Source organism: Folsomia candida, unplaced genomic scaffold, assembly GCF_002217175.1.
Source record: "Folsomia candida strain VU population unplaced genomic scaffold, ASM221717v1 Fcan01_Sc001, whole genome shotgun sequence".
Classification (NCBI taxonomy): domain Eukaryota; kingdom Metazoa; phylum Arthropoda; class Collembola; order Entomobryomorpha; family Isotomidae; genus Folsomia; species Folsomia candida.
Genome location: NW_019091193.1, coordinates 26,691,300 through 26,716,598, shown reverse-complemented (window position 1 = coordinate 26,716,598; position 25,299 = coordinate 26,691,300). Strand labels below are relative to the sequence as shown.

The following is a 25,299-nucleotide window of genomic DNA, read 5'->3' as shown; positions in this document are numbered from 1 at the left end:
GCGAAATAATCATCAATAAAATTGAGTTTGATATTGGATTGAAGAAAGCAACTATCTGGGAGTATAATGGTGAAAGAAATTTCAAAATCCGAGTAAAATTGGATTTTTGACGTGGATTTGAGTGAGTGAAAACTCGAGTGAAAGCGTTTTTTGGGCATTTTTGAGTGGGTGTGGCGGGCGCAAATGTGGCCATGGAGTCAAACTACTTCAGGGTTTTAGTACACTCATGGGTCCCTACCACATATCCAAAGGGCACCAAGATCTGTTATTATCAACCTCGCAAGCTCCCCTCCTGAGACGCCGATTGTTGATGCATGGGCAGAATATACATCTGCATACTCGTTCGCGTTCCATGAGAAACAGGTTTCGATGCCATTGTTGCTCCCACCAACACACAGGGTATGTGTTTGTATACTGCCCTCTTCTCGTTCCATGGTACCGACGACGACGACGAAATACATGGAATGGTGCAAGTGTGTATAGGAGGGTCTTTTTCCGTGTCTCTCGTATTGCATGAGTTCATATTCCGTGGGCCGAGTTGAGGAAACAAACTCTGAAAATCCTCATCAGTCTTGCAGATCATCGTGCACTCTCAGGATCTGTTTCACTCTCGTGCGTTTCTTCACGTTTGAATCGGAAGGTAATACAACTGCTGAAGGTTGCATGCAAGTTTTCTTTCTCGCTCCTCACCTGGGCGGTTGGTTGGCATTCCAAAGTTTGGTTGAAGGTTTATAAAGATTTTTAAGAAATAAAAAAAATATATATTTAGTAAAGTGGTTATTTTTTCAATCGAGCCATGGAGTTCGATTGATTGGAAGAGGTGTTGCAGAAACGCGTGTCGCTCTTCTGCCTGTGCTTCATTGCACACTGCAATTACAAAATGACGACGACAAGAGTGAAGTTTGTGCGAAGAATTACACATCTCATCTCTTGACTTTATGTATATATATTCAATAAAGTGCGGTGATCAACCTCTGCGTCGACGTTAATGTCGTATGGATGCAGCTTCTGCAAATGTCAAGTTGACAAAAGTAGTGTGTTGGTACATATGTAGTAGTGAATGCTATGTATATGCATTTCTTGTTGCAAACACATCTTGTTCCTGGCAAACTGCATTATTTGATTTGCAATTGTGACTCTTACTTTTAACCCAAGATAAATAAATGATTTCCAATGAAATCGTAATGGATCGTAGAAACTGGTAAGATTAACACCGGTTTGGTTGACGCTACAGCATAAACGAACAAGAATACAATTTCTCTAAACGAAAATCACAATAGGGTTTTCAAGAAGTTATACCAAAACGCACGTGTAGGGTTTGTAGGCGGATAGCATTGTGTCTGTGTGAGCCTCATCTTATGTAAGGAAGTGCACGCATGGGATGTAGAATGAAAGAAGACGAGATCGATAAGATCTTACAGAGATTATTGCGTGGATCAGAATATTTTTACAGGCAGGGATGAGGGACATGCCAATGCATACATACCGTTGATGTGCTTCGTAATAAACAAGCCTCTCAATAATTTGGTTTGTTAGTTTTTGTTCTCAGCAGCACCTTTAATAATGATAATATTACGAAGCTGAAGGAATAACAAGACGGTTAATAACAAGATATTATGTCTTTCACTTGCATTTTCCATCCATCTAATTATGGAGTTGATCACGTTTGTAAAATAGCATCTCATTCATACGTTGCATTAATATTGCCTAAGATTTGTGTGAGTTATGTTGGAGTCAGATTTCTGGAATTTTGCACAGATGTGAAGTGCGTGCACTATAAATATTTGTGTAAATGTGGTGTGTGACTTTACGAGACAAATAGAAGGATTTATGGTTCCTTCATTTGTCATTTCTCATATATGAGCGATCTTGTATATATCGCGGACTTGCCTTCACACGATTTTTACCACTACCACCGCCACCACCACCACTATGATGAATTTCTCTTCCCTGCTCGGTGTCTTTTTCGCAGGGTGATGGTTATGGTTGTGCGTGAACCAATCATAGTGTTGCATTCTTAGTGCTAAATGCACCATTCTTTTGGGTATTTTCTTCCCAGGTACGCGTCCCACAGGCGAAAAGACTGGGTATTCCGCGTTCCATAAGGTCATTTCTTGATTTGTGGCCGAGTCCCAACGTTGTCCCTTCGTCCCCTCGCAGTCAAAGAAAAGTGCAGGCGGTTGGTTATAGGTAGGTGCATCATGGTGGGTATTTAGTATGGATAGGCTACATGAGATAAGGAAAGTAAAAGGGTTCATATTGTTCATTGTCAAGAAAAACTACTTCCAAAGGATCGGCGTAATCCTTTTACAGACAAATTAGACAAAGTTTATCAAAATTAGGATTAACGCTCTACTGAAAAATCAATACTTCTCATTCTAATCTAAAGGCAATACATAATTAAATTATTTTAAATTGTGAATTTCACGAGTTAATTGAGATTGCTGTTACCATATTTTTGACATTGATGTTTGCTTTGCTGGTTCTAATTGTTCACATCGAATTAATTGCGTATTTCAGGCTGCGAATAGGGCTATGAGATGTAAAAAAGCATACTGGCGAAAGAAGAGGTTAACGTGGAGGAGTAATATTCAATTGAGACTTATGTTGCCTTATTAAGGAAGGATTTGTTAGGAAGTAGCCCTGCTAATTTTCCTTTTCACTACCAAATCAAAAACATCACTACTTAAAATCAGTGAGATGGATCGAAACAAATTTTGTATGTCGATTCTTCATTGATGTTGACATTTGCATAACAACAACCAGATCGGTCGGGCCAGCATCATGCAGAGCAGGTCTTCCTGGTCTTTATCAGTGGTATCATTATGATATATCATATGTATATTATCAATGGTCTTCCAGGTCTTCCAATTCGCTAACATACATAAAACAAGTCCATTCGCCGAATTACTTTGCGACTTTTCAGTCCCAATAGCTAATGTAATTTGATAAAAGTAAGACATCAAGTGAAATGAGATTGGCATGTCATAATGTCAGCCTACTCTTAGTATTTGATGATTTCATTTGCGACAAAAAATATGCATTACTTATTCATATGGAAGAACTATCATTAAATTTGGGAAATTGAATTTCTGCAAAAGTTGAAACACGTACATACTTATGCTGAAGAAGAATAGTTTCTTTTTCTATAGCAGAGGACACAAAAAGCATGCATGTATGTGCTTGCGTGATGAAAGGACTCCTTCCTGGGATTTTTCGGGCTTTTGTCCAAAATGCGGAAAAAACCCGGAGAGTGTAGTATTTATCAGCAGGTCCACCACGAAACCGTGCATTCGGAGGCAGTGGCAGCAGGGGCAACGACTTCTCCATCCATACTTACGATACGCACGCATGTGTGTATCGGGTGGAGGAAAGTCACTTCGACCCGGAGAGAGAATCGGTTCGGGTAGCAGAAGAGGAGAGAGGAAGAAGAATTACTAGGCTGGAAGGGTGCTGTAGTAGGGTCGCATAGCATCAGAAACATGAGTCGGCTTCTTCTCATCTCAAAATGTAATCCCATTCCGTCCAGCACTTCTTCAAGACAAGGCGACTTTTCCCACATTCTGTTTCAGCACGATTTCCTTCTGTTCAACTTTAGCCCAACACGAAGAAAATTTTGCAAATCCTTCCACATTTTATGCCGACTGCATGTGACCAGGGTGTCAGCTGTCGTCATTCTCTCCGACGTTTAACATCTGCTATGCAAAACCAAGTAAAAGTGTACTTTCGGAAAGTATTTAATTTAAAAAAATATGGATGCACATCCGGAGCAAGCAAACAACAAATGTTTAGAATACATAGTCCTTGTCCAGGTGGAATACGTAGCTTAATTAGTTTAAATGGAAACGTTTTCGTACACAAGAAGTTGGCAAAACGAAGTGGAAGTAGATAATGAGGAATTATGGCATCGATCTGACTTGGCCGGGTTAATATGGCGTGTTTCCCTAATATATGCAGAGTTAGAACATCACAAAGAAAGCTGAAGTTGTTGAGTCCGTGTTTGGGAAATTGTGTAAATTATGTAATTTCAGAGCTCTTTAAATTGGAGTGAGATTAGAATTCGCAACTCGAAACAGGGCAGCTTTTGAAGGAATAAATAATGAACAGCAAGCACGTTGCGTGTCACCGTACAGGGAGTTCGAGTAGGCCATTTAATAACTGTGTGATGATGGTGTGGGCCTAGTTGTCGTTTAGAAGTAAAAGTCTACTTCGAGGTCACTCGATCCCATAATCCCACTTATGCACGATTAGAACATACGGGACATATGTATGTATATTGTATGGCAAATGACCAGTCAACATTAATTCAGCCACCTAATTACTGGACACGCAATGCATATTGTTTTCTTCAGTTTCAAGTTCCTTGAGATTTAAACTTTGCGAGGTCTTCTATTAATTATTTTGCCTTAGATTTTGCGTATTAAATGAGAGACAGAAAGAGAGGAGAAAGAGGGCTTCATAAAAATGTCGTACCTTTGAACATAAAATAACACAAACGACTCTTGTCACACTGTTTGCTATTTAATATGCGCATTTAGTTTTAATTTCTTCAATCCTTTTTAAAAGCTATCGCGCAGTAAGCAAAGTAAAATGTAATTTGAAACTTGGAAAACTGCTGCGCAATGTCACCGACGAACCTGTCACTCTTCTAGGATGGCCCATTTCGTGTACTTCATGTCGTCCTCAAAGTAAACAATTGCTTTGGTTGTCGTGAAATGCCGAGTTCTAAAATTAACCGGATTATTAGCGAGAAAAACATGCATGAAAACCTTGTCTTTCGCCAATTTAACCTACTTGAACAATTAAAGTTGAATGAGTTGAAGGGAGAAATAAGCCTGCGAGTGGTTGTGGGCGAAATCAATATTTTCCAGAAAATGAAAGTAAGATAGAAGGCAATACCTTTCTGTGAACTATGTTCATTTATTCGTACGATTACATAACCAGATATCTCTTTCACTTATGAAATAGGCCAGGATAACTGGGTCGAAAATTAAGATAACATTTGATCTCCTTAGTCTAAGGATACACTCCTAAATAGAATTAAGACTGGGTGACTTATTGGGATTAAACCACTGCAATTTTTCAATTAACTGACCATCCTAACAAATCAATGGGAATGTGCTAAGTGGTAGTTTAAAAGTTATTTATCTACACTTTTGGACTCTACGAGACGAGTTTTATCCAGGAAAATAAGCCATTAATTGCCAAGCTGAAGCCTTCTATTATTAATCCCCTTTAGAATGCCAGCCAACCTTTTATCATTTATTAGGATGGAAATTGAGTCATTTAAGAAAATGTGCTTTTCCTCCTCGTAGAAAGAAAGTGAGATGGATCGAGAGTGGTCTTACAACAAGAACTACGAAAATAAAGTGGATTACCGAATTTAGTGAGGAAACAGGAACGTCTTCCTCTTCCCGTCTTCACAGTCGTCGCAGTCATTACCACCAACTTTGGCCAAGTTCCCGATCTCACTTTAACGATCGGCCTTTCGTTGTCTTCGTGGTTGAGAGTTGGTGAGCATCATCGCCATCATAAAACACGAAAAATGAATCTGTCGCAGTGAATATTAAGCTATCCTGGTACAGCTGCCACACGATAACTGTTCCAGTGATTCAGTGCAGAATAGCATGATTATTACGAAACCAAACTTTAAAACACTGACAGTGCAGTGAGTATTCTTCAAGTGATGTCAAAACTTTAAGCTTATGTACGAGTAGGAGGAGGTGCGTGGTGGGAAATAAAGTGAACGTGACGACTCGTGCTATTTTTACTCAAACATTTCTTCCTTTTTATGGAACAAAAAAATATCGGATCTTTTTTGGATGTTTTTTGGTGGTGGTGGTGTTGTTAAGCCGAAAGGAGCGACACGACGCATTCACGACGACTCCTGTTTGCTTTTCTTGGGAGGAAAGTGTAAAGTATTGCCATTTATATGTTGTGAGTTGTGGGAGGAATCTTTACGGCGAGAGGATTACTGTACGTGCATACGTACTCGATGCCAATCGTGCCATTCATTCAGCAGGATAATTAGTTGAAACGAGGAAAAATGAGAGTGGTGAAATTGAACCTGAAAATAAATGTACACGAGAAGAACTAGAATCGGATGGTTCCTCCCTCGGGAAATTGGAAACAGATGAGAAAGTTTGTGTAGCAAGTGTCGCGTTTAGCTCAAAAATAATCGCCGACGGTTAGGAAGAAGATGCTCCGGTAAAGATGTCAATTAGCAGTGTTTTGTAAAATAAGTATGAGAAAAGAGATTTCGAAAATGAAGCTGCCAAAAAGGACCAATAACTCTCAATCCTCCTCCTCGCCGCCGCAGTCTTTGCTTCCCCACACTAGTGCAAGTGCAAGTAAAAGTGCATCGAGTGGTGTGGGCTATTTAAGTTGTTTGTGGCTGCTGCTATGTCTACTCAGCCCAGTGCCATCCGCCATGGGGGTGGCCATAGTCAGAAGGAATGTCGTGAAAATTCCCCACGACGTGTTTCCTGGGTATAGCATCAAAAAATTTGGAGCCGGCTCAACCGGCCATGTTTTCCACCTTATGCCCAATGACTATTCTGGTAAGCTCATCTCATTCCGTCCTTTCACCCATTCATCCATCCATAGGTGTTGATGTTCATTCGTCTGAACCTTATTCTCAATTGAGAATTGATCACAATCACAGCTTAAACAATCCGTCGAAACGTAATGAAATGCCCTGTTTGTCTTCACATTCGTTATATTTTAGATTATTTCACGGTTCTGGACAACGGCATTCTTATGAGCACAGCAAATATGACAGATCTCATCGACCACCCCGTGTCACTTGTTGTGAGGGAAGAACTGCCCGAGTCAAACGTCTCAACCAACCACACGGTCCAGCTCTACGTCCTCGACAGGTATTTTTGCTCGTTTTTACTGTAGACTTAACACAAGGTCAGGCAGGAATTAGACGATCAACAAACAGTCATGGTCGATAGAGACGGGGGTTCTAAAAAATCATCAATTTTACTAATTATTACTTCCCACCTTCCTCGATAGCCACAACATGCTCAAGTTCAAGGACTCGTATGAGGCGAGTGTGTTGGAAAACTCTGCAGTTGGCAGCCCCTTAAAACTAAAGACGTTGGTCCGTCCAACGAGTGACCCCGACAGAAAAATCAAGTACGAAATTATCGGAGGGGATGGGAAAGGCTACTTCCACGCCAAGACCAATTCGAGCAACCACGCCGTTGAGATATTCACCACCAAAGTTCTGGACAGAGAAGAGCAAAAGTCATACTCGCTCATGGTACGTAACAAACGTAATTAATTTTAAATTTCAAAAATCTAGTAACAACATATAAACTGCCAATTGTTACTCGCTCCCGGTTCAATCACAGCAACAAATTTGCACTCCAAATGTGTTAATGAGTCATTTTCAATATTAACATGGGCTTCACAATCATTTTGTGATATAGATCAAGGCATACGACGTGGTTGGGGTGGATACTGCCGTCACTAAAATCACTGTGACTGTTTTGGATGAGAATGACAATGCACCCATCTTCAGCAAAACCACGTATCGATGGGCTATTCCAACGAATACTACGAGATTCAGCCCTGCGGGGAAAGTGCACGCTGAAGATGCTGACGGTGACCACGTTTCCTACCGACTCACCAACAACAACCCCACCTTTGTCATTGTCCCCCAAACTGGAGAGATCCTGCTGGTGAACAAACCGGAAGAACAGTCGTATCAACTGGAAGTACAAGCTCATGATGTTCGCACCCCGTCACTCTTCGCCAGCCAACATGCCTCCGTCTTCATTGAGGTTGGTTCACCAGAGTACTTGGAAGGAGTCCTGGCCCAGCAAGACCCAGACGAGGGGGTGGTTGTGGTCATACTGGGTAAGCAACGCGACTTTTTATTAAACGGAATTTTAAATTACCCCAAAATTGCCATATATTTATAATGTACCCAATTCATGAAATCTCAGATGGAGACGATGATATCGACGACGACGATGACGACATGGATTCTGATCAAGATGTTGACCTACCCAGACGGAATCGTGGACCTTCGTACCGTCGAGCTAAACGGCGAGTAACTCGTGCAGTGAGACCGACAATGAGGAAAGAGTTTCCCGAGTCGGATGGACAGCAAGAGGGCAAAGTGGTCTTTGAGTTGACGAGAGAAAATGAGTTTGAAACGTTCAAGATCAGGGATGAGAATCCATGGGTCACCGGTAAGTCTATTTTCCAAATGTACGAAGCGATGTGACAGGAATGGTGGGATGTGTATATGCAAATATATATTTTATAGTTGAGCCAAATGGGGCGGTGCGGGTCAAGAAGAAATGGGACTATGAGGAGCTGGGTCCGGAGAAAACGGTAACCACTTGTTTTGACTCTGAAATGACCAGTTTAAGCATAGATTGATTGACTAATTCGTTCCGATTTCCGATTGGATTTCTAGATTGACTTTTGGGTGACCATCTCTAACACTGGAAGTTCTGCTGGTGAGCCCAAATTTCAGACTTATCATTCTCTAGATTATAATACAAATCGCACGCAAACTTAACCGAGTACTTGACACAAACATACATTCCACAATCATCGAGGACCCTTTCGTATAATAAATCCCTTCTTGATGAGGAGATTAATCCAACGTACTTTTGCTCCAATAACGAACGGCACTATAAAATTCTGCTGCTTTCACAAGTCATTGTTTCCCCTCGAAACTTTCCTACTGCTAAATATCTATCGTATTGGATTTGTCAATTTGTGTGCAACACGCACGTACCCACCCACCCACAACTTTGGAAGCAATATGGTTGCCTATCTGCTTCTTATCGTTGGTGGAATAGAGAGAGGTTGAAAGTTCTGATCCTGATCTCATCTCAAAATCGGCTAATGCACGAGTCGTTCGTTCCTCCAATCTAGTTTGGATGGCCGTTATTTCTGCTACTCGTTTCTGGAATTATTTGGAAATCATTGCTTCATTTATTGGCTATTGTTGGGCTGCAAAAGGAGGAAGGAAATGGATCTCTTCACTTTGCGACTTCCATCCGCATCCGATTTTTCTCTCCCCATCCATCTCCCCCTCTGATCGATCACTTAACTTGTCCCACCAAGAGACACAAATTGGTGTTTTTCCATTTGTGAATACTGCAACAACCAGTCCATGTCCATGCGGATGGCTGTTTAATCTCGACTTCAACTTCCATTAGTGTTCCAGCCCTTTTTTGTCCTTTGTAAGAAATTAGGAGCTTCGGAGAGTCATTCATATGTGTGCAATTGCAGCCATTACTGGTCTCTGAGTACCCAAGTGGGGAATCGATTCTACCATATTTACGCCACGACGACGACGATCCCTTACATTTTTTGAGGTCGAGCTGGAGATAAAGGCCGAACAAGTCATTTTATTGTTGCATCGATGATGCATGTATTTTATAAGTCGTCCTAATGGCATAAGTTCCACATTACGAGAGGAAACCGAGGCAGGCTGGAGATGTGATCCATAATGGATTGGATGCCAACCAAAAGAAGTCAGATCATAAAAGATCTTTACACCCAGCGCATAAAAGGAAACAAGTTGGGCACTGTGTGGTGTAAGTGCAGAGGAATCAAAACATGGGGCCATCAATAATAATAAATAACGCCGAGCGAGCAACGCGGACTCTCGGATCATTCTTTCCTTTTCCTCCTGTGGAGTATTTACAGATAGCAGCGAGAGCACCTTGGGCTTGCTCACTTATTATTGCTTTCTTCTTGTTGGAGTTACACGAAGGGACCTTTAGGCTGGGCTCGTAAATAAAATAAACCCGAATCTAATGAGACAGAGGAACAACCTGACAATCCTCCATCTCTCCCAAACCGTACAAAGATTCGAAATATTATCCGTTGTTGTACTTCACTGGTGAGCAGTGGGAGATTTTTCCCCACGATTCAGTTCCCACCCAACCAACCAGCCCAAGATTTACAATAACTGACCCGCTGTCTCTCGTGGGTGCTATGTTGAAGGAATTGTCATGTTTATGTAAGTGTAACGCGTTTTGTTATGCTAAGATTCCATGTAGACTGTTGGCCTAGGTCTTGTCTATCGCTCAACTTTTTCTACCAGGCTCGTCGTTTATTTTCCTGTGGGCCATATGGTATTGACGAGGACCCTGGAAAAGTGGGTAATATTTCGTTTCATGGGTCTAATTCTGGTCCTTGCTCAATGAAAGAGTTGAATAAGTCGAATTCCTACTCCCCTACACACAAAAAATATATTTTCAACCTGCGTTAAAGGACTATTTTTTAGGAATAAAATCCACCGTCATTGTGCTCTTGGGGTATAACTTACTTACAAGTAATAACGTTTTGAAACTAAAATGAGATTAGCTAATATGAATGAAAAGGTTGAATTACAACAATGGAAAGTTTCGGTTGAGATTTTCCTTGGATTGTTAAAAAGGTATATAGGTAGAAAGGTAGATGGGTTGGTGGGTAGGTTTAGTAGGTATGTATACATACATAGGTATACGTACAGTGAGGGGCTTCGTCTCAATGTCTTTAGCTTGGCTAATTCTCTCAAGGAAAAGAAGTGTTCTGAAAAGTCTAGATCTTTGATCTTGGTAATTCTTAAGAAGAAGGAGAAGTGATCTTTTATTTCATTTCCTTTTCTCTCGTTAATTCACAGCAAAAACTTTCAATAGTTTCAATTCAAAGCAAAAAGGCTTCAAAAAGTCTCAGGTTCTTTTCACTCGTACTCCTCGTCTTATACTTTTCCTCTTGTGGCAATAAACCCATTCCTCTTTCATTTCGACTCTGAGTTTTGTTGTAAATGTCCGTTGTTCCTCTCCAGTTTCTCTCACACAACATTTAGAGAGGTTGGAACATCTTGGTAGCCGTTATTGGTTCGTATTCGGTATTATAGTAAGGAGTTCCAACTTTGTAAAAAAATCGCTTTTTTGGCTCTTTCACAAAACGCTTTTTTCTCAATTCCGCATGTGATTTCGAAATTTTTTCCAATATTTTTGCTTAAAAATAAAATCAAGGTTAAGATAATTTTATTTTTGGACCAAAAGAGTGAAAAAAGAACGAAATTGCATCGCAATTGACAAAAAAGCGTTTTGAGAAAAGAGCGAAAAAAGCGATTTTTTTACAAAGTTGGGAGTCCCTAGTATGTACATTCCGGGACAATGAGAAATGACTGACTGCTAGCAAGTTGGAGGAGGAATGGTTTCGTAGGATATCTCCAATAGTAATACATGCCAATAAATGTCGGTGTGCACTTTTCCATATTATTCATTCAGACTAAGAAAATGTCAAAAAACTTGTTTCAAAAAGTTTACTTTCTAGCCCAAGTCAAGGTTTATCGAATCGCCATGTCTTCTTCCCGTCTGCCCGTCTGAGACACGATAGAGCCAAAACGGATGAGCCGTTCGAGTTCAAATTTTATACACACTTATGTTACACAAAGTTTTGATGCCACGAAATTTTTAATTAGTGCTAGAAAGCTTAAAATTGGAACACAGATAGCTAAAGACTTGAAATGAACGTTATAAAGTGAAATTGGAAAAATTTTCAACCAGGGGGGTGGATTTGCGAAATAATTATGGCCTTAACAATTTTAAGTCAATAAGAAGGTACCTAATATACACATGAATACACATATTTTAGGGCATGCGCACATAACGATAAAATTGGCATGGCCTTAAAAATTGTCCATCTCCACCACGATGTGTGGTAATAGTTAGTAAATAGTCAGGTCAAGTCGGACACAAATTTCGAAACGGATTTTGTCCCTGGCTCGGGCTAAATGAAGTCGGCACTGTAAGCTATTTATTACAAGGATGAAAATTGCACTTAAAGTTAAAGTGGTTTGATTTCCCTATCTTATCATCTCAACTTCCCGTCCAGTTATGTATATTTTAGGCCAATTTTATAAGCCACCAGCCGGCACTCAATCTCAACTTTCCTCTCTGCATGAAGGAGACGTTGACGGAGCAGATTTATGCAGCCGGTGAATCTCTTCTTGCACTGCATCGAGAGTGTTTAGGTCTAAAAATTCTCAAACATATTTCCACAGAGGACAAAATTCTCAAGATGCAGTGGGCCTTCGAATAACAGAAGAACATTGAATGCGTGGCTATGCGTCAAGCACTTTTAGGGCATGAAATGAAGTGTGGGTACTTGAGAACAGGGGACTATTTTGGATACGGTTAATTTGGTTTGTAAAATGGCTGGATGGAGTTAGATTAACCAAATCCTTCCACAACCTCTCCATTCTCATTCAACCATTTATTACTCGTACAAAGGAGTAAAATTCACATAAATACAAATCCAATTCCAATGAACCAATTCGGTACGAGCAGAAATCTCAAGTTACTCACCATGCCGTTCACGACACATTTATGAGAAGAGAACTGAGATCTTGTTAATATAATAATAATAATAATATAAGGCTTCTTGCAACAACCCAGGTTGTGACCCAAGTTCAAAATGTGTCCTTCGAAATATTAGCCCTCGTTTGTCAGGTAATCCAACCAAACGAACCTCATAGATATCTGATCCTACATATCTGAGTCATCGTGGCTGCAGATTCTTGTGCATTCGGTGAGGAAAGAAAGGTTGAAAGGTGTGTGATGATGGAATACAAAGTAGATTATTACCCTTCGTTTCATCCGACCTGACGCATGTCCAAAATGTCGATCTAGATTAGCCTCGCTCGTCGTACTACTCCCGATACTCGATATTCACTCCTTGTGACAAAAACAAGATCCACAATGGAAGGCTGAAATTGTTAGTTTTTGTAAATACGGCTCGGAAACGTGATCCAATCTTTCATACGGGTAAAGTCCATACGAAATTTGCAGATGCTGATCCAGTTTCTTTGAAACAACCTGCTGACGACGAGTCAACCATCGACAGTGACAACTTGTCAGTCTGTTGAAGTGTAGGCGAAAAAATATTTTTCAACCACAATGCAATGCTTGGAGAAATCAAGGAACACAACGTGTGCATAACGTTATGTATTTCTTTGATACATGTATTTTCTTTGGGTTTAACTTCGAAAAATGTGACTCTCGGCAGACGGATCGTGACAAAGATTTCCGGATGAACATTATTTCACTTGATTCTTGTTAGAACAAACTACGCTGCTCGTGAAATAATACTGCTCTCTGCTGCTTAACAGGACCGGGTATGGTATGAGGGAGGGAACATATTTTACTTTTACATAGATTTTGAACCACCTGTGCAATCCTCATAAATACGTAAATGGACTATTGAATCGTTTTAAAATCTCGGGATTATATGAAAAAATCAATACTCGATACTTTCCAAATTAAGTTGGATAATTCAGATGCTCTGATAGCATTTTATGGGAGGTTCGAGATCCTCTCCTGAATCAGAATTTGAGAATCTTTTCACTCACCACTTTTCCCAGCTGGGGGAATCTTCCCTTAGACGACCCAAAATTGTTATTACGCACAGATTATAGGGTAAAGGGCCTGGGATTGAATGTGTAACTGGATAACGATTAGTGGAGTGTGGTCGCCTCGGGGAACCAGAACCCTACAAAATAATATTACTTCCATCGCTGCCTCTCGGACTGCTGCATACGAGATTCATCCAACTCTTAAAGGGTACATCATAAAACCAGACCAGACAGTTTGTAAACTTGAAATTCTTTTGGACTGTTCGGATTTTACATACGCGTTTGTCTGCATGAAATATTTAGAGGAATGTTTTCGACGAAAGATAGGATGGCTGCTGGTTCAAAACCGATTACCCGAATACGGGAAAGTCATCTAATTCTTGGTTAAGACAAACGACGTGAACAAAATGTAAATATGTAGCACATTCGTGATGTTTACTCAATTTTGCGTTTGCCTCTACTCGAGATTGCTGTAATTTAATTTGTTTAATTTGTGTTCTCTTCAAGAAAATCTTGAGTCTCGGGGTAGTTAAAGTTGAGCGTTCAAAATCCCATCCCATTTTTGGTTTGGTTTGTTGGTAATCTTGATTCCAAAAATAAAAACAAATACGTCGTGGGGTGAGGTCGTCCGGAGAGGGAACAAATGGGAAGCGTTGACGACACGACCAAAATAAAAACAGTCGGAGTCCACCGTGAACAAACAAAATCCAACAAAATCATAAACCGACCCACGCAAGACGGAGGGACAGAGGTCTTCAAAGCAATGGTGATGGGACATTTGAGACGACGAGCCTACCACCCAAATATATTCAGAGATACATAAACACAAAATAATTTGCTCTCGACTGTGGGCACCCTTATTGAGCACTTCATATTTTTAGTTAAAAGATTCATCCAAATACTTATCGTAGCTTGTCTTGTGTGCTACATACATACGAAACATTGTCTAATATGCAATGTGCATATGATTGCACATACATATTTCTGGGTGAAAATTAAATTTAAAAATTATATTGTTTTGTAAAACCATATTTTTCGTTTGGTATATGTAGCTGTTGTGTCCAGAAAGTATGGCATTGGCATTGTGTACGTGTAAATATGGCACCATTCTTCCTTTAGGATTCCTGATCATCTCTTTCTTCCTCTGGATGCCGTCATTGAAAACTAAATATGTTTCACACAATGCAATAGCAATTCAATAAAGAAACGCCGGCTAAATATTTAAAAAGCTTTTAAATTTACAAGCATGTCCAACCATATTATAAAGAATGGGATCCGGTATAGTGATCAAAGGGCCGACCGACCAACCAACCTGGCGTTGTTAACTGCTAAAGATGAATTCGAAATTTGGGCATCCGACGCAATATAACACTCCCAAGAATCGCTTCAAGCTGGACATTTATGGCTATTTTTGGTGGTGTGGGAGTAGACTGTCGGAGTCTTCACAATTATCAGAGATTGATTGAGGAAGCGAGAAGCCCATGTATTAGATACGCACACCATGTTTTACTCTTTTTGTAGGTGACTTTTTTATGGGAAAATGAGAATTGTCTTGTGCAGTGCACAATGTAAACTAGAATTAAAAGACTCCTTCATCACTTGGAAGTAGGAACAGTCACTTATTCGTCTTCTGCAATATTGAAGTTTGCAGTGCATGTAGATAAGTACGTTGGAGAGTGTATGATTAAACGGACATTTTACAACCACAAATAAGCACCCGATGAAAATATCCTGCAGCGCTGCATACCTCTGCGTCAATCTCTGCAAGGCAATAAAATTACGGGAGGAGGAAGGACAGCGGACGAGAGCTGTTATTATTATTGTTTCTGTCAATCGTCATCGGGAAATTAGCACGTACTTCGCATCCTCCTCTCCGCCTCTGCCATTTATAGCAAACGCCTTGCCTGTGAGCAATCGGAATACGCGATTTATGTTGTTACGCTGAGATCTGATTATATCAGAGACTTTGTTCAAACAAATGAAAATAAACTGCAAGCCAAACTCGCAGGGAGCATCGTTTAATCTCTCCTCCCGGTTACAGAGAGCGTTTGTCTCTCACGACACACCGTGGCGTCATCGTTTCACAATGATGTTGTGGCCATGAACATGAACTCGAGTAACTTTGGCTCTTCATCATATGTACACATGGACGACTGAATGTTTATAAAATGCATTGTGTGCATGTGTTATTGTTCCTGCTCACTTTTTGCTCGTCTTTTCATAAGTCTCGAGTGAATAAGGAAGAGTATGTGATGTGATCTGATAAATGCTGTTCGCTGCACTGCTAATGTGTCTGGCGTGAACTGATCCCGAGAGGTTTTTTTCATCTCGTTTCAAATACCATGAAGAATCTTTATGTCTGAACATGATTTTCGTTATCGAACCGGTGAAATTGTGCAGCGAATATGTTCTCTTTAGAACTCCTAAAGTAAAAAATATTGCTAAAATAAGACTCTGCATCCATATGTACATATGTGCAAATGTGCGATAATATGATTTATTTAGTCACGCAGGAAGATTTGGAGGCGATGCGCCTGCGACTGTCACATCACCGTCCGTCCACCCATTAGTCTCTATTGTTATGTGGTTGGTTGAATAATAGGATCACAAAAATTTTAACAAGCACGACAAAATTCAACAACTGATTACATAAATTGCGGCGGAACGATATATTGATTTATCTATGTTGCGAACTAATGAAAGACATGAGTTGAATTGGTGGAGGCGTACTCGACTGCTTGGCCAATTAAGTACGTGAATATTTAAAGAGCGGTTTCACTTCACATTTTTCTCAAAAGCTCCAAACTGCGACTACACATAAACATTTTTTATCGCACAATGGATATTATTTATATACGCGTTTAGCAAGATGCATAGCCTGCCTAGAGCTATCCCGCCCCTAAATGTGCACGATGCTATTTCCAGGAATAATTTCCTCTCTCTCTAACCTCTAAATGCCCATTATCCTAATCACAGTAATTTTTTTAGAAGAAGCTATAAAAGAATTTCTCCCCTCTGAATTTCCGATAGCTCAGGCTCCGCTAAACAAGTCTCAATTAATTTGCTGGATGGCTAAAAATCTTTTTTTTCAAATTTGCGAGTCATGCAACGTCACTCATCATCCACTTTGCACAGCCCTTCAACTCGAAACAACATATAATTAGTGTGGCAACACTTTTTTCAAGTTGGCAAATCAAACCTTGTTATCTTTGCTGATCGTAATAGTATGTGCATAACATACCCAACCGTGAATTCTACAGCAGGTCTTTGCTCGTTGTAAAGGTGAGTCGCTCGGTTATCTTCTCATAAATACGGGTGCATATGGCTCTTTCCTTTGTCTGGATTACATAATACCTGCACATCATCTTGCGCAGCTTACGTATTCAAGTTATTCAACCAACCGCAGTTGGCTGATTGGATACTGGATGCATGGTAAAATAAAAGTAGCATTTGTTACTTATCTTCTTGGCCGGTCTCTCTGAGGGCACTGTTAAATCGTGACATGATCGGAGTCTTCTCCTTACCTTTTCACACAGTAAATTATTGATTATTCCTCCCCCATATCTAAAAGTATCATGGTTGGGTTACGGTCTCAAGGGATTTTTGTACACAAATTTAATCCGAGCTCGGGGTGCGAGTCATGCTGCTACATAATCAACTACACGTATTTATACTACAAAATCCATTTATTTATTTACACGAGATTTTGTTGCTGTCCAGTTTTCCAGTCGTAATACAAATTTCCATTTTACTACTTCCCTTACTCATCTCCAGTTCACGTGTGTAATTGTGAATACAACAAACAGCGTCTTCTTCATAAGAATGTATTCTTGGTTTAGGAAATGGGTACGCAGTTATGTACATGTAAGCGCTGTCATTTACATTTAAATGTGTATGAATTTACTTTGTTACAACAAGTTACTGCCAATGTGATAGCACGTTCGAGTACCAGGTCTATTCTTACTGTATTTTTAGAACTAACAAAATTACTTTGTGGAGTCAAGATGGTTGAAGGTGGAGGTATATAACTATGTACGTATGAGTGCGACTATGCTGCACAGGTCACAGTGTACGCATACATAGTAGTTTGTTTGAAGAGTAATAAAACTGTGACAATTTTCAGTATTAAAGTAGCATACATATTTGTTTTAGTGTTTCACGTGTTGCTCAAATTTAATTTTTTTCTGGTCATAAACTTTAGGAGCGGAAAATGTAAATAGTTTTTGGTGACACTCGTAAAGTTTTATAGGCAGAGATGTGCTTCGAGGTTTTTGTTTACATTGATGAAATTCTCCAGTGTACTTGCAAATGTTACGAACCGGAGAAGCAAGAGTTTCTCCAGTACGTTGTGAGTTTGCCTTCTGGTAATAATAAGGCTTTTGTTTATTATTGCCCTTGGTTGTCGTTGTTGTCTATTTGTCCAGGACCTGCTGTATATACAAATGGCTGTCAATGACAAATTTTCAGGTTCATTCCTCATTGAAATTTCGGTCACCAATTTTGGAACAATATCCGACCGACCGAATCGACGAACCCTTTTCGTCCGACCATCAAGCGGAAGACTGACTTGAATACTAAATAAACTAAAAGATACATACTTTTATATTCTTCTCTCTCGCATATAGTCCACAGCGGTAGATAGGTCTGGAAAATTGACGAAAAGCGATGGGTTGGACATAGTATGAAATGTAGTGAAAATTAGGGAGTAAAACTTTTGCTGCTAAATTTGCTAAAAGATTGCATAAAACCGTGTAAAGTACTTTTTTACTTACTATCCATGAGATCTGTGGATTCAGAGAGAGAGAATGTGTTCCTTACTTTTTGTACTGTTGAAAGTAAAAGTATTTTCCTTGGAGAACCTGTTTTCCCTTCGGTATGATAATTTTATTTAGGATTGGTTCAAGTTTGACATGTTCTTCGCCATGTCAAAGAGATTATATGTAGGCTGGACTCCTCCCGGCAATTTCGGCACACAAGCTCGTTTTGTACGTTACGAGTTTATTACCAGCCCCAGAATAATTGTGGGCTCTGTCATTGTTAGTTCGTAGATGAGTTGTATGAGATTTTACCAGATTTCAATTTGTATTTTGTGAAATTGAATTATATCTTGTCCTCATGTGTACTTATATGCGTGCATAATAAGAGATGTTCGTGGGTGTCCTCCCGCCGAGATATATGACGATTTGTTAGTAGTATTTAGGAAATAAAAAAGCAACAATGCGCAGCTTAAAGGGCGTGCCTACACTAAAAATCTGTATTTTTGGTTTTATGTATAATTTATTGGATTCGGTTAAGGTCTGAGTGACAGCCAACTAATAAGCATTTTGAGATTTTAGATTTTACTCGTATGTACCTATATAACGTGTAATAGTTAATTTTGAACAAATCCTAAAAATTAATTCTTGTGTGTATTCAATAATTGCGAGAATACAATTTTAGCCAAAAACATGAAGCTCTCGGTCGAAGAATGTCAATCTAATCTTCTATCGAAAAAATATTACCCCAAAGAAACTTGGGATGAATGAATGTCGTTATCTAGTTCATGACCGTGTTCCGCTGTTTCAGCAGTGATGCGTGGCTGGCATGTCGCGTATTTGGTTTTTACAAAGATTTATTTATTCCTAGCAAACAATGAGGCGGGGCAATCTCTTGGCTCTTATCAGCGGTGATTCATTTGTACGGTTATGGTTTAGTGGTAGGTGGTAGCATGACATTGGGCAATTCAGCAGTCGCCCCTCCATCCAAGAGGAGCCGATAAGCCAACTCGCTTTGATTAGTCGAGCTTATACTCCGCTCACTGAAGACCCAGTCTCACTATTACATTTGGCAAGAGTTTTTTATTATATTTATGCGTTATTGTGCTGATCTCGAGTTGTTATTTTTATGAAATTGTGAAGAAGTACGTACATACGTCCTGTGTTTTGTAAATATTTGGCGACAGAGAAATTTTGTAGCAACGCTCTCTGCAAGTCACTGCAATGCTTTAATTTTCTCCATGATTTGCTCTAAATGTGAGATGAGGTTGTTTGAAGGTGACTTATGCATCCATATGAGTCTGCCGTTCCTTAAATATTGCTCGTCTGCAACTTCCATTTCTGCCTGAAAGCACTTGCACTTCAATGATTAATGTGAAGTTAATGTGAAATAATAAGTCAAACTCGGGACAGAAGAGATCCTAACTTCCAGCGAAGGTCATGCCCTGGCCTTGGAATATTAAATTTCAGAACTAAATCCAACGAGCGGAGATGATTCAGCAGGACGCAGGGCTTGTAATTAATCAAACAGTGGCATTAGCCTGATGTCGGGCACTGCCAAGTACAAAAGACACACCGGCTTCCACAATAAATTATCAATTAGTGCTATGAGAAGTGCACCTTGCTAAGAAGTAAATGTATGTAGTAATAACAAGTAAGAGATCCTCGGAGGCCTATATGAGAGCACTATTTCAGTCCTAATGTCCCCGACGGGGAACACCGTGGAAAATGTTTATTCAGCTAATTCAGAGAGGCGAGAGAGGGGGAGGAAATCGAACCGAAGTTCCTCCTGAACTAATTGAATTTAACTCACGCGAAACTAATTGCGTTTAAATTCCCATCTCCTTTAAAGCTCCTTTATCTAATTGATGTTGAGCATTTTTTCATTTTCATTTTCGTCCAATGTTCCACTGTGGCTGTAACTACATATTGTTTCAAATGGTATGGGCTTGCCGTGATATACATTACAAACAAAATATATTAATGAATGTCACATTAAAAAAATATATATATATGTACATCCGTGGAATTATGATCTGCTAGCGAATCATAATGAGTATTATTAAATGTTTTAATTACTTTGTTGTGTGTAGGAACTTATAATCGCTTGAGATTATGCCGAATATTATCCTCGTTTGTAGGAGTGAGCTGAAAGTAAACCTGGGATTTTGACAATGTCAATTTGTGTAATGGAGGTGAATGAAGGGGTTACATACACGTAGAAATAGAATGCGATGGTCCTTATCCTTAGTTCTCCTGTGCACAACCTTCCTGTCAGTTCTCTCCTCTCTTCTGGTCTGAATAACAACGAGAAGATTAATGAAAGAAAGCAGCAGACAGCCAATTCCTCAAAGGTGAACCATGTTGCATCATCATCATCGTGAGAAAACATGCATTGCGGTTGCTGCCCAAGATTGTGTGGGACGGTATTAATGTGCAGCCACTATGACACGACGATAATTTTTCCTTTTCATTGTTTTCCTCAGAAGAAGAAGACCCTGTTTTTACGTTTCAATTTTCTTACGAATTTAACACATTTTCCGTCCCGTTGCACGTGAAAGTTGTAATTGTGTAAATAACTCTGAACAATATCTTATGGCAAAAGTCGAATGTTTGGAACAGTACATCAACAACATGCACAATTATTATTATGATGATAATACTGTGGGCGTTCTCAGTTTCTAATTCATGTTTATCTGTCTGAGATAATTATTTTTCGTATAGCAGCTGGATAATTGTGAGGTCGCAAGAAGGGCGTCTCACTCGGGAGATCAGCAACTATGTAACAATGTATCAGAATGCAGATGTATGTAGTTCCATGAACGAAATATCATAAATTGAATTGTAATTAAACCTGCTGATTGAGATTTCAAGATAGTGTTGCTCATCGTTAAATCAGTTATCATAAAGGGAGGATTTATAAATACAAATTGTTGACGGTAATTGTATGTTGTTCTCATAAATTGAACAGCTAGAGTGTAGAAAAGTCATCATTAACCTCCTAAAGATAATTGGGAGTAAGTGATGATCTTGTTTTGTCATTTTCCTATGGTACACATGGTTGAGTACATAAAATTTGAAGGGATATGCATAAATAAAATGTGTTCGCTAGAGGTGGCACAAACAACAAGGATTATTTTTCCTATAGTTGACAGTGGAGTCGCTTTAGTTAGTCTGTAATGCGTAACAATCCACCTGCAATACCGGTTACGAAAGTTGTCCTCGTTTACTTTGGGGTAATGCTCAATCAACATCATAAACGACTGGAAAACAAAATGATACTGTTTTTATGCGAAATAAGAACCCAAACCAGCGTCTCATTGTTCAAGAAAAAATACGAGTTTACTATAAATTGATAAGAAATATAGTTGCTCATAGTCTAAACCTAATCCTAAGTTAGATAAAATTGGTCGAAATCTTGTCGTGCACAATTTAAGAACGACTATAAAATTGCCAGAGTTAACGATTCTGTGCTACGGGTAGAGTGTAGAGTTTAATTGTAGCTTAATCTCAGAGTTAAATAGTGAACAAATTATTCAGCACTTAATTAAACGCCCGCCATCACAAAATACCAGTACAGTCATTAATATGTTGCCGTAAACTAATGGGCGACAGTGTAATAAGTCCATTTTTCATGCAAAACAAAAAAGGAACCACATATTGCTTTCGAAAGACGCGAGAGATGCCAAAGTTTTCTTCCAAAGGTACCTCGCAAGATAATAATGCTTGTCCGTTGATGTCGATGTGGATGAATGTAAAAAAAAACTGAAAAGTGGACGGATAGATGGGTCGACACAAAACAGGGATGATTTCAGATTTGATGATCATACACACAACCCTGCATCATGAGTAATATGCATAAGGAAGAGATGAGATGAGAGTAAAATGTTTGGAGAATGTGGATTTTTTTTCTGCAGGTGGATAAACGAGTAACGAACGTAGTGAACTGCATGATAGTCCAACTAAAAAATCCAGTACCACCAAAATTCAGTGTGTCCGTTGGGCCAATAAGCAGTGTACACAAATGTACGCAGTCTTGAGGCTGGAGAATATTTGAATATTTAATTTTCCACTGGTAATAAAGCACATACGGCTTGTGGTCCCACCACCTGTGCTGTGCTCAGATATTTTCCTCGATAGACGAGACCCAAGTTATGATGCAGCAAAACAATGGATGAATAACAATGAAGAAATAGTTTCATGATTTCCAGGAAAGGGAATCATTTTTAGAAATATCCTACACAATCAGAGTACGCAATCCAGCACAATCAGCAACACACGAAGTGCGCCCTCATTACTTTTCATACAAGTCACGAAGGGGCTCGTTGAATAATATTTTGCAAAATATTTTGGCAGTTTTATGGACTCTTTAAGTGAGTGTCAGTCAGCAGTAAAAAGAATTTACAGCCAGAGCCCTGCGCGGAAAAGGACATTGATTGGGGGCAGTTGTTGAAAGAGGTTTGACGCAAATGGTTCTCATTTCTTGTGTTACGACGACGAGGACTAAACAAGTACGAGAGACGACTCCCTCGCACAATTGCATACATAAGATGAAACATTGATGTTGTGTAACACAATTTCCGTAACTTTGTGTTTACAACCCTTCATACAGCTGCAGCCAGCCATACATATTTACAACAAGTAAAAATTGGTAGTGGTGGCGATGGGTCGTAAAAGTTTAGAGAGAACTGAGCTTTGAAAAGTCGCACCTTCCCTCAATCGGAAATTATTAGAATTTGAAATAAATGGAAATATTGAATGAATATAAATCTGTTGGAGTTATTGTTGCGAGGTCAGTGGGCAGTTAACCTCGTGTCAGATGAGGGATTTGGAATTCAGAGAGATGGACAAACTGGTTGTTGTCATTACCATCATTTGTCTCTCCTTCAGTCTCACGTTGCTCAGGTGAATTGAATTGGAATCAAAGTCAAGTGTTCATTACCCAATTCAAAATGGGCAACAGCACATAATAATAGAACATCAAAGCACCTGAGTTAATCCCACACCACTATTTATCCTGCAACGCTACGTACATACTCGATCGCTCACTCGAATGAAATTCATGTTTCAAAAGTCCATTCCCTTCAGTCGACCATATCGCCCCCACCGTCCAAGAAAAGCTGATTGTGAAGAGAAACTTCTTCTTCGTACTCATCCATTTCCAACCGTCCTTTTTGGAGGAAGAGCACTTGAATATCGTTTAGGATTTCCAAGTCTTGAGGGTACACACATACAAGTCCACCAGGGGTAGTAGCCACCTGCTGCCTCGGGTCACAAAGTCCACTCATCCACAAAGTTCTTTTAAGTTCTTGCTTAACCAACCCAGGCATCTTATGCATCTCTCCTGGACCATGGTCTCTCTCTTCTTATGGCCTATGTGTGAGCTTCATGGAGGTGAAAAAAATCTTACTATGTGCTACAACCCTTTACCTGTCAGGCGTACGTACGAGAATATGTATGAGAAATCCTCACGGGTTGTTCAAGTTAAGGGAAAAGCAAAGAAAGGGCTCGTGAACTTACGAGCTGTAAATAGTAAATACATTGTCTTGGTATATACAACAATAAAAAAGCCACATTGGAATCTTACAAAATTTCCTCTCTCTCTCAGTCTGTGATACGATGTTGGTTGTATGTTGAAGTAATCTCTGTTTGCCATCAATGGTATATTTCTCTACCTACAATGTACATATATTTAATGCCTGTGTATCACATCACTGTACATCGACCACGCTTTATTTTAGTTGTACATCATTCTCCTTGAAAAAAAGTGCTGGACCCGTCAAAAGCATTTAGATAAAAAAGCGGAGAAGAATAGGATTCACCCTTTTCTTCCCCACTACCACCACGATTAGAGAGATGAGATGTGTGCTTGTCCAAATTAATAAAATCCACCACAGATCTTAGCTAGTTGAAATACTTGGAAGCGAGAAGTATACTATTAGAAATTTTCTACCTTTTTTATAAAAAGGTTTCCTAGCATATTCATCATCATCAACATCATCGTTCTTGTACCAGTCAAGACTTTGTATTGTGTACTTTTGGACTGACGAAAGAATTATGCGTAAGTACGCACGAGAAGAGGGTTCGGGAAGATAAAGTTGATTGTTCTTCCAGTTTTTTATACAAATTATTTTCAGCCTTAAATCTCGCAGTTAGTTTTAGAATTCTGCTGTATTGCTGTTACTACAACCCCTCCCAACCACCATAACGACTCTCCAGAGAATCCTCGAAGCGGACAAGTTCCAAACTTGGGTGGAAAATCTATCGTACCAGTAAGTTTGAGAGATCCGCCTTGGAACCTCGTCCTTCTTGGGGTGGAGGATTGGATTGAAAAGTTAACGTTTCTTTTTCCACCTAAACTACGGATTTGTAGAGATTCTCATGCAAATCCATCGTGATAAATTGCATTTAAATCATTCCTTCTGTCAAAGTATTAAATTCTTCCTGGCGCTTCTGTTCCGTTGGTACTTATTGGTATTGAGATGCATTATCACAATTCGTTAGTTAGGAGAAATCCCTCGTTGGAATCAAGTTCAATAAATTTGTCAGATTTTTATCCATAGTCAACTTTGTAGTGGATCATGTCGAAAAGTTTTGAATTTCTTTTTCAAAAATCGTGCCGGCATGCTGACAAAATGCGGCAAATCTAGCTGCACCCTGAACGAGAATGCTGAGATGGCACCTTCAGATGGTAAAAGTTGATATGTATTTATTTCCAGTTGGCATAATCGCATGTCCTCAGAGTGCTTGCTGCCTGGCTGTCCAACGAAGGCGACACTCCCACTCCCAAAATTAACAACCAACAGAGTTATTTTGCAGGGTACAAATAAATTGAGGAATAAAATGGAGAGGAAACAGTTTCCTCGCACTCTCGAGACTTTTGTCCTCGACGTTATCATTTGCTGCCGTGTAATTTAAACGCTGTGGACAAAACGCATAAACGGTTTTGGTGAACTAAACTTAGAACGCCATGCATAAGGACAAATGATACTCCTTGGGTGATGGCATGGCACGAAAGCGAAACGTGGCAGGCATTGTCTTGGACAAATTGCACGAAACTCTCAGAGGAAACATGAGGAACTTTACTTGAAAACTTTCTTTGGACTCTGCTCCTGCAATAGTTTTCTCGGGCTTATTTGGCTTGACAAAAGTGCAAGG

General features: G+C 39.6%; 1 protein-coding gene across 5 annotated transcripts in view; it reads left to right on the top strand.

Moving 5' to 3' along the window:
• Positions 1–547: 547 nt before the first annotated feature.
• Positions 548–25,299, top strand: part of LOC110857381 (neural-cadherin) — a 93,657-nt gene continuing 68,905 nt past the window's right edge. For all 5 annotated transcript variants that reach the window (XM_035845141.1, XM_035845131.1, XM_035845135.1 and 2 more), the window contains exons 1-8: positions 548–640; positions 5,316–6,560; positions 6,728–6,878; positions 7,021–7,270; positions 7,440–7,869; positions 7,959–8,207; positions 8,285–8,352; positions 8,438–8,480. In XM_035845141.1, the coding sequence (XP_035701034.1) occupies positions 6,245–6,560; positions 6,728–6,878; positions 7,021–7,270; positions 7,440–7,869; positions 7,959–8,207; positions 8,285–8,352; positions 8,438–8,480 (1,507 nt within the window). In that variant the 5' untranslated portion in view covers positions 548–640; positions 5,316–6,244. The remainder of the gene's footprint in view (positions 641–5,315; positions 6,561–6,727; positions 6,879–7,020; positions 7,271–7,439; positions 7,870–7,958; positions 8,208–8,284; positions 8,353–8,437; positions 8,481–25,299) is intronic.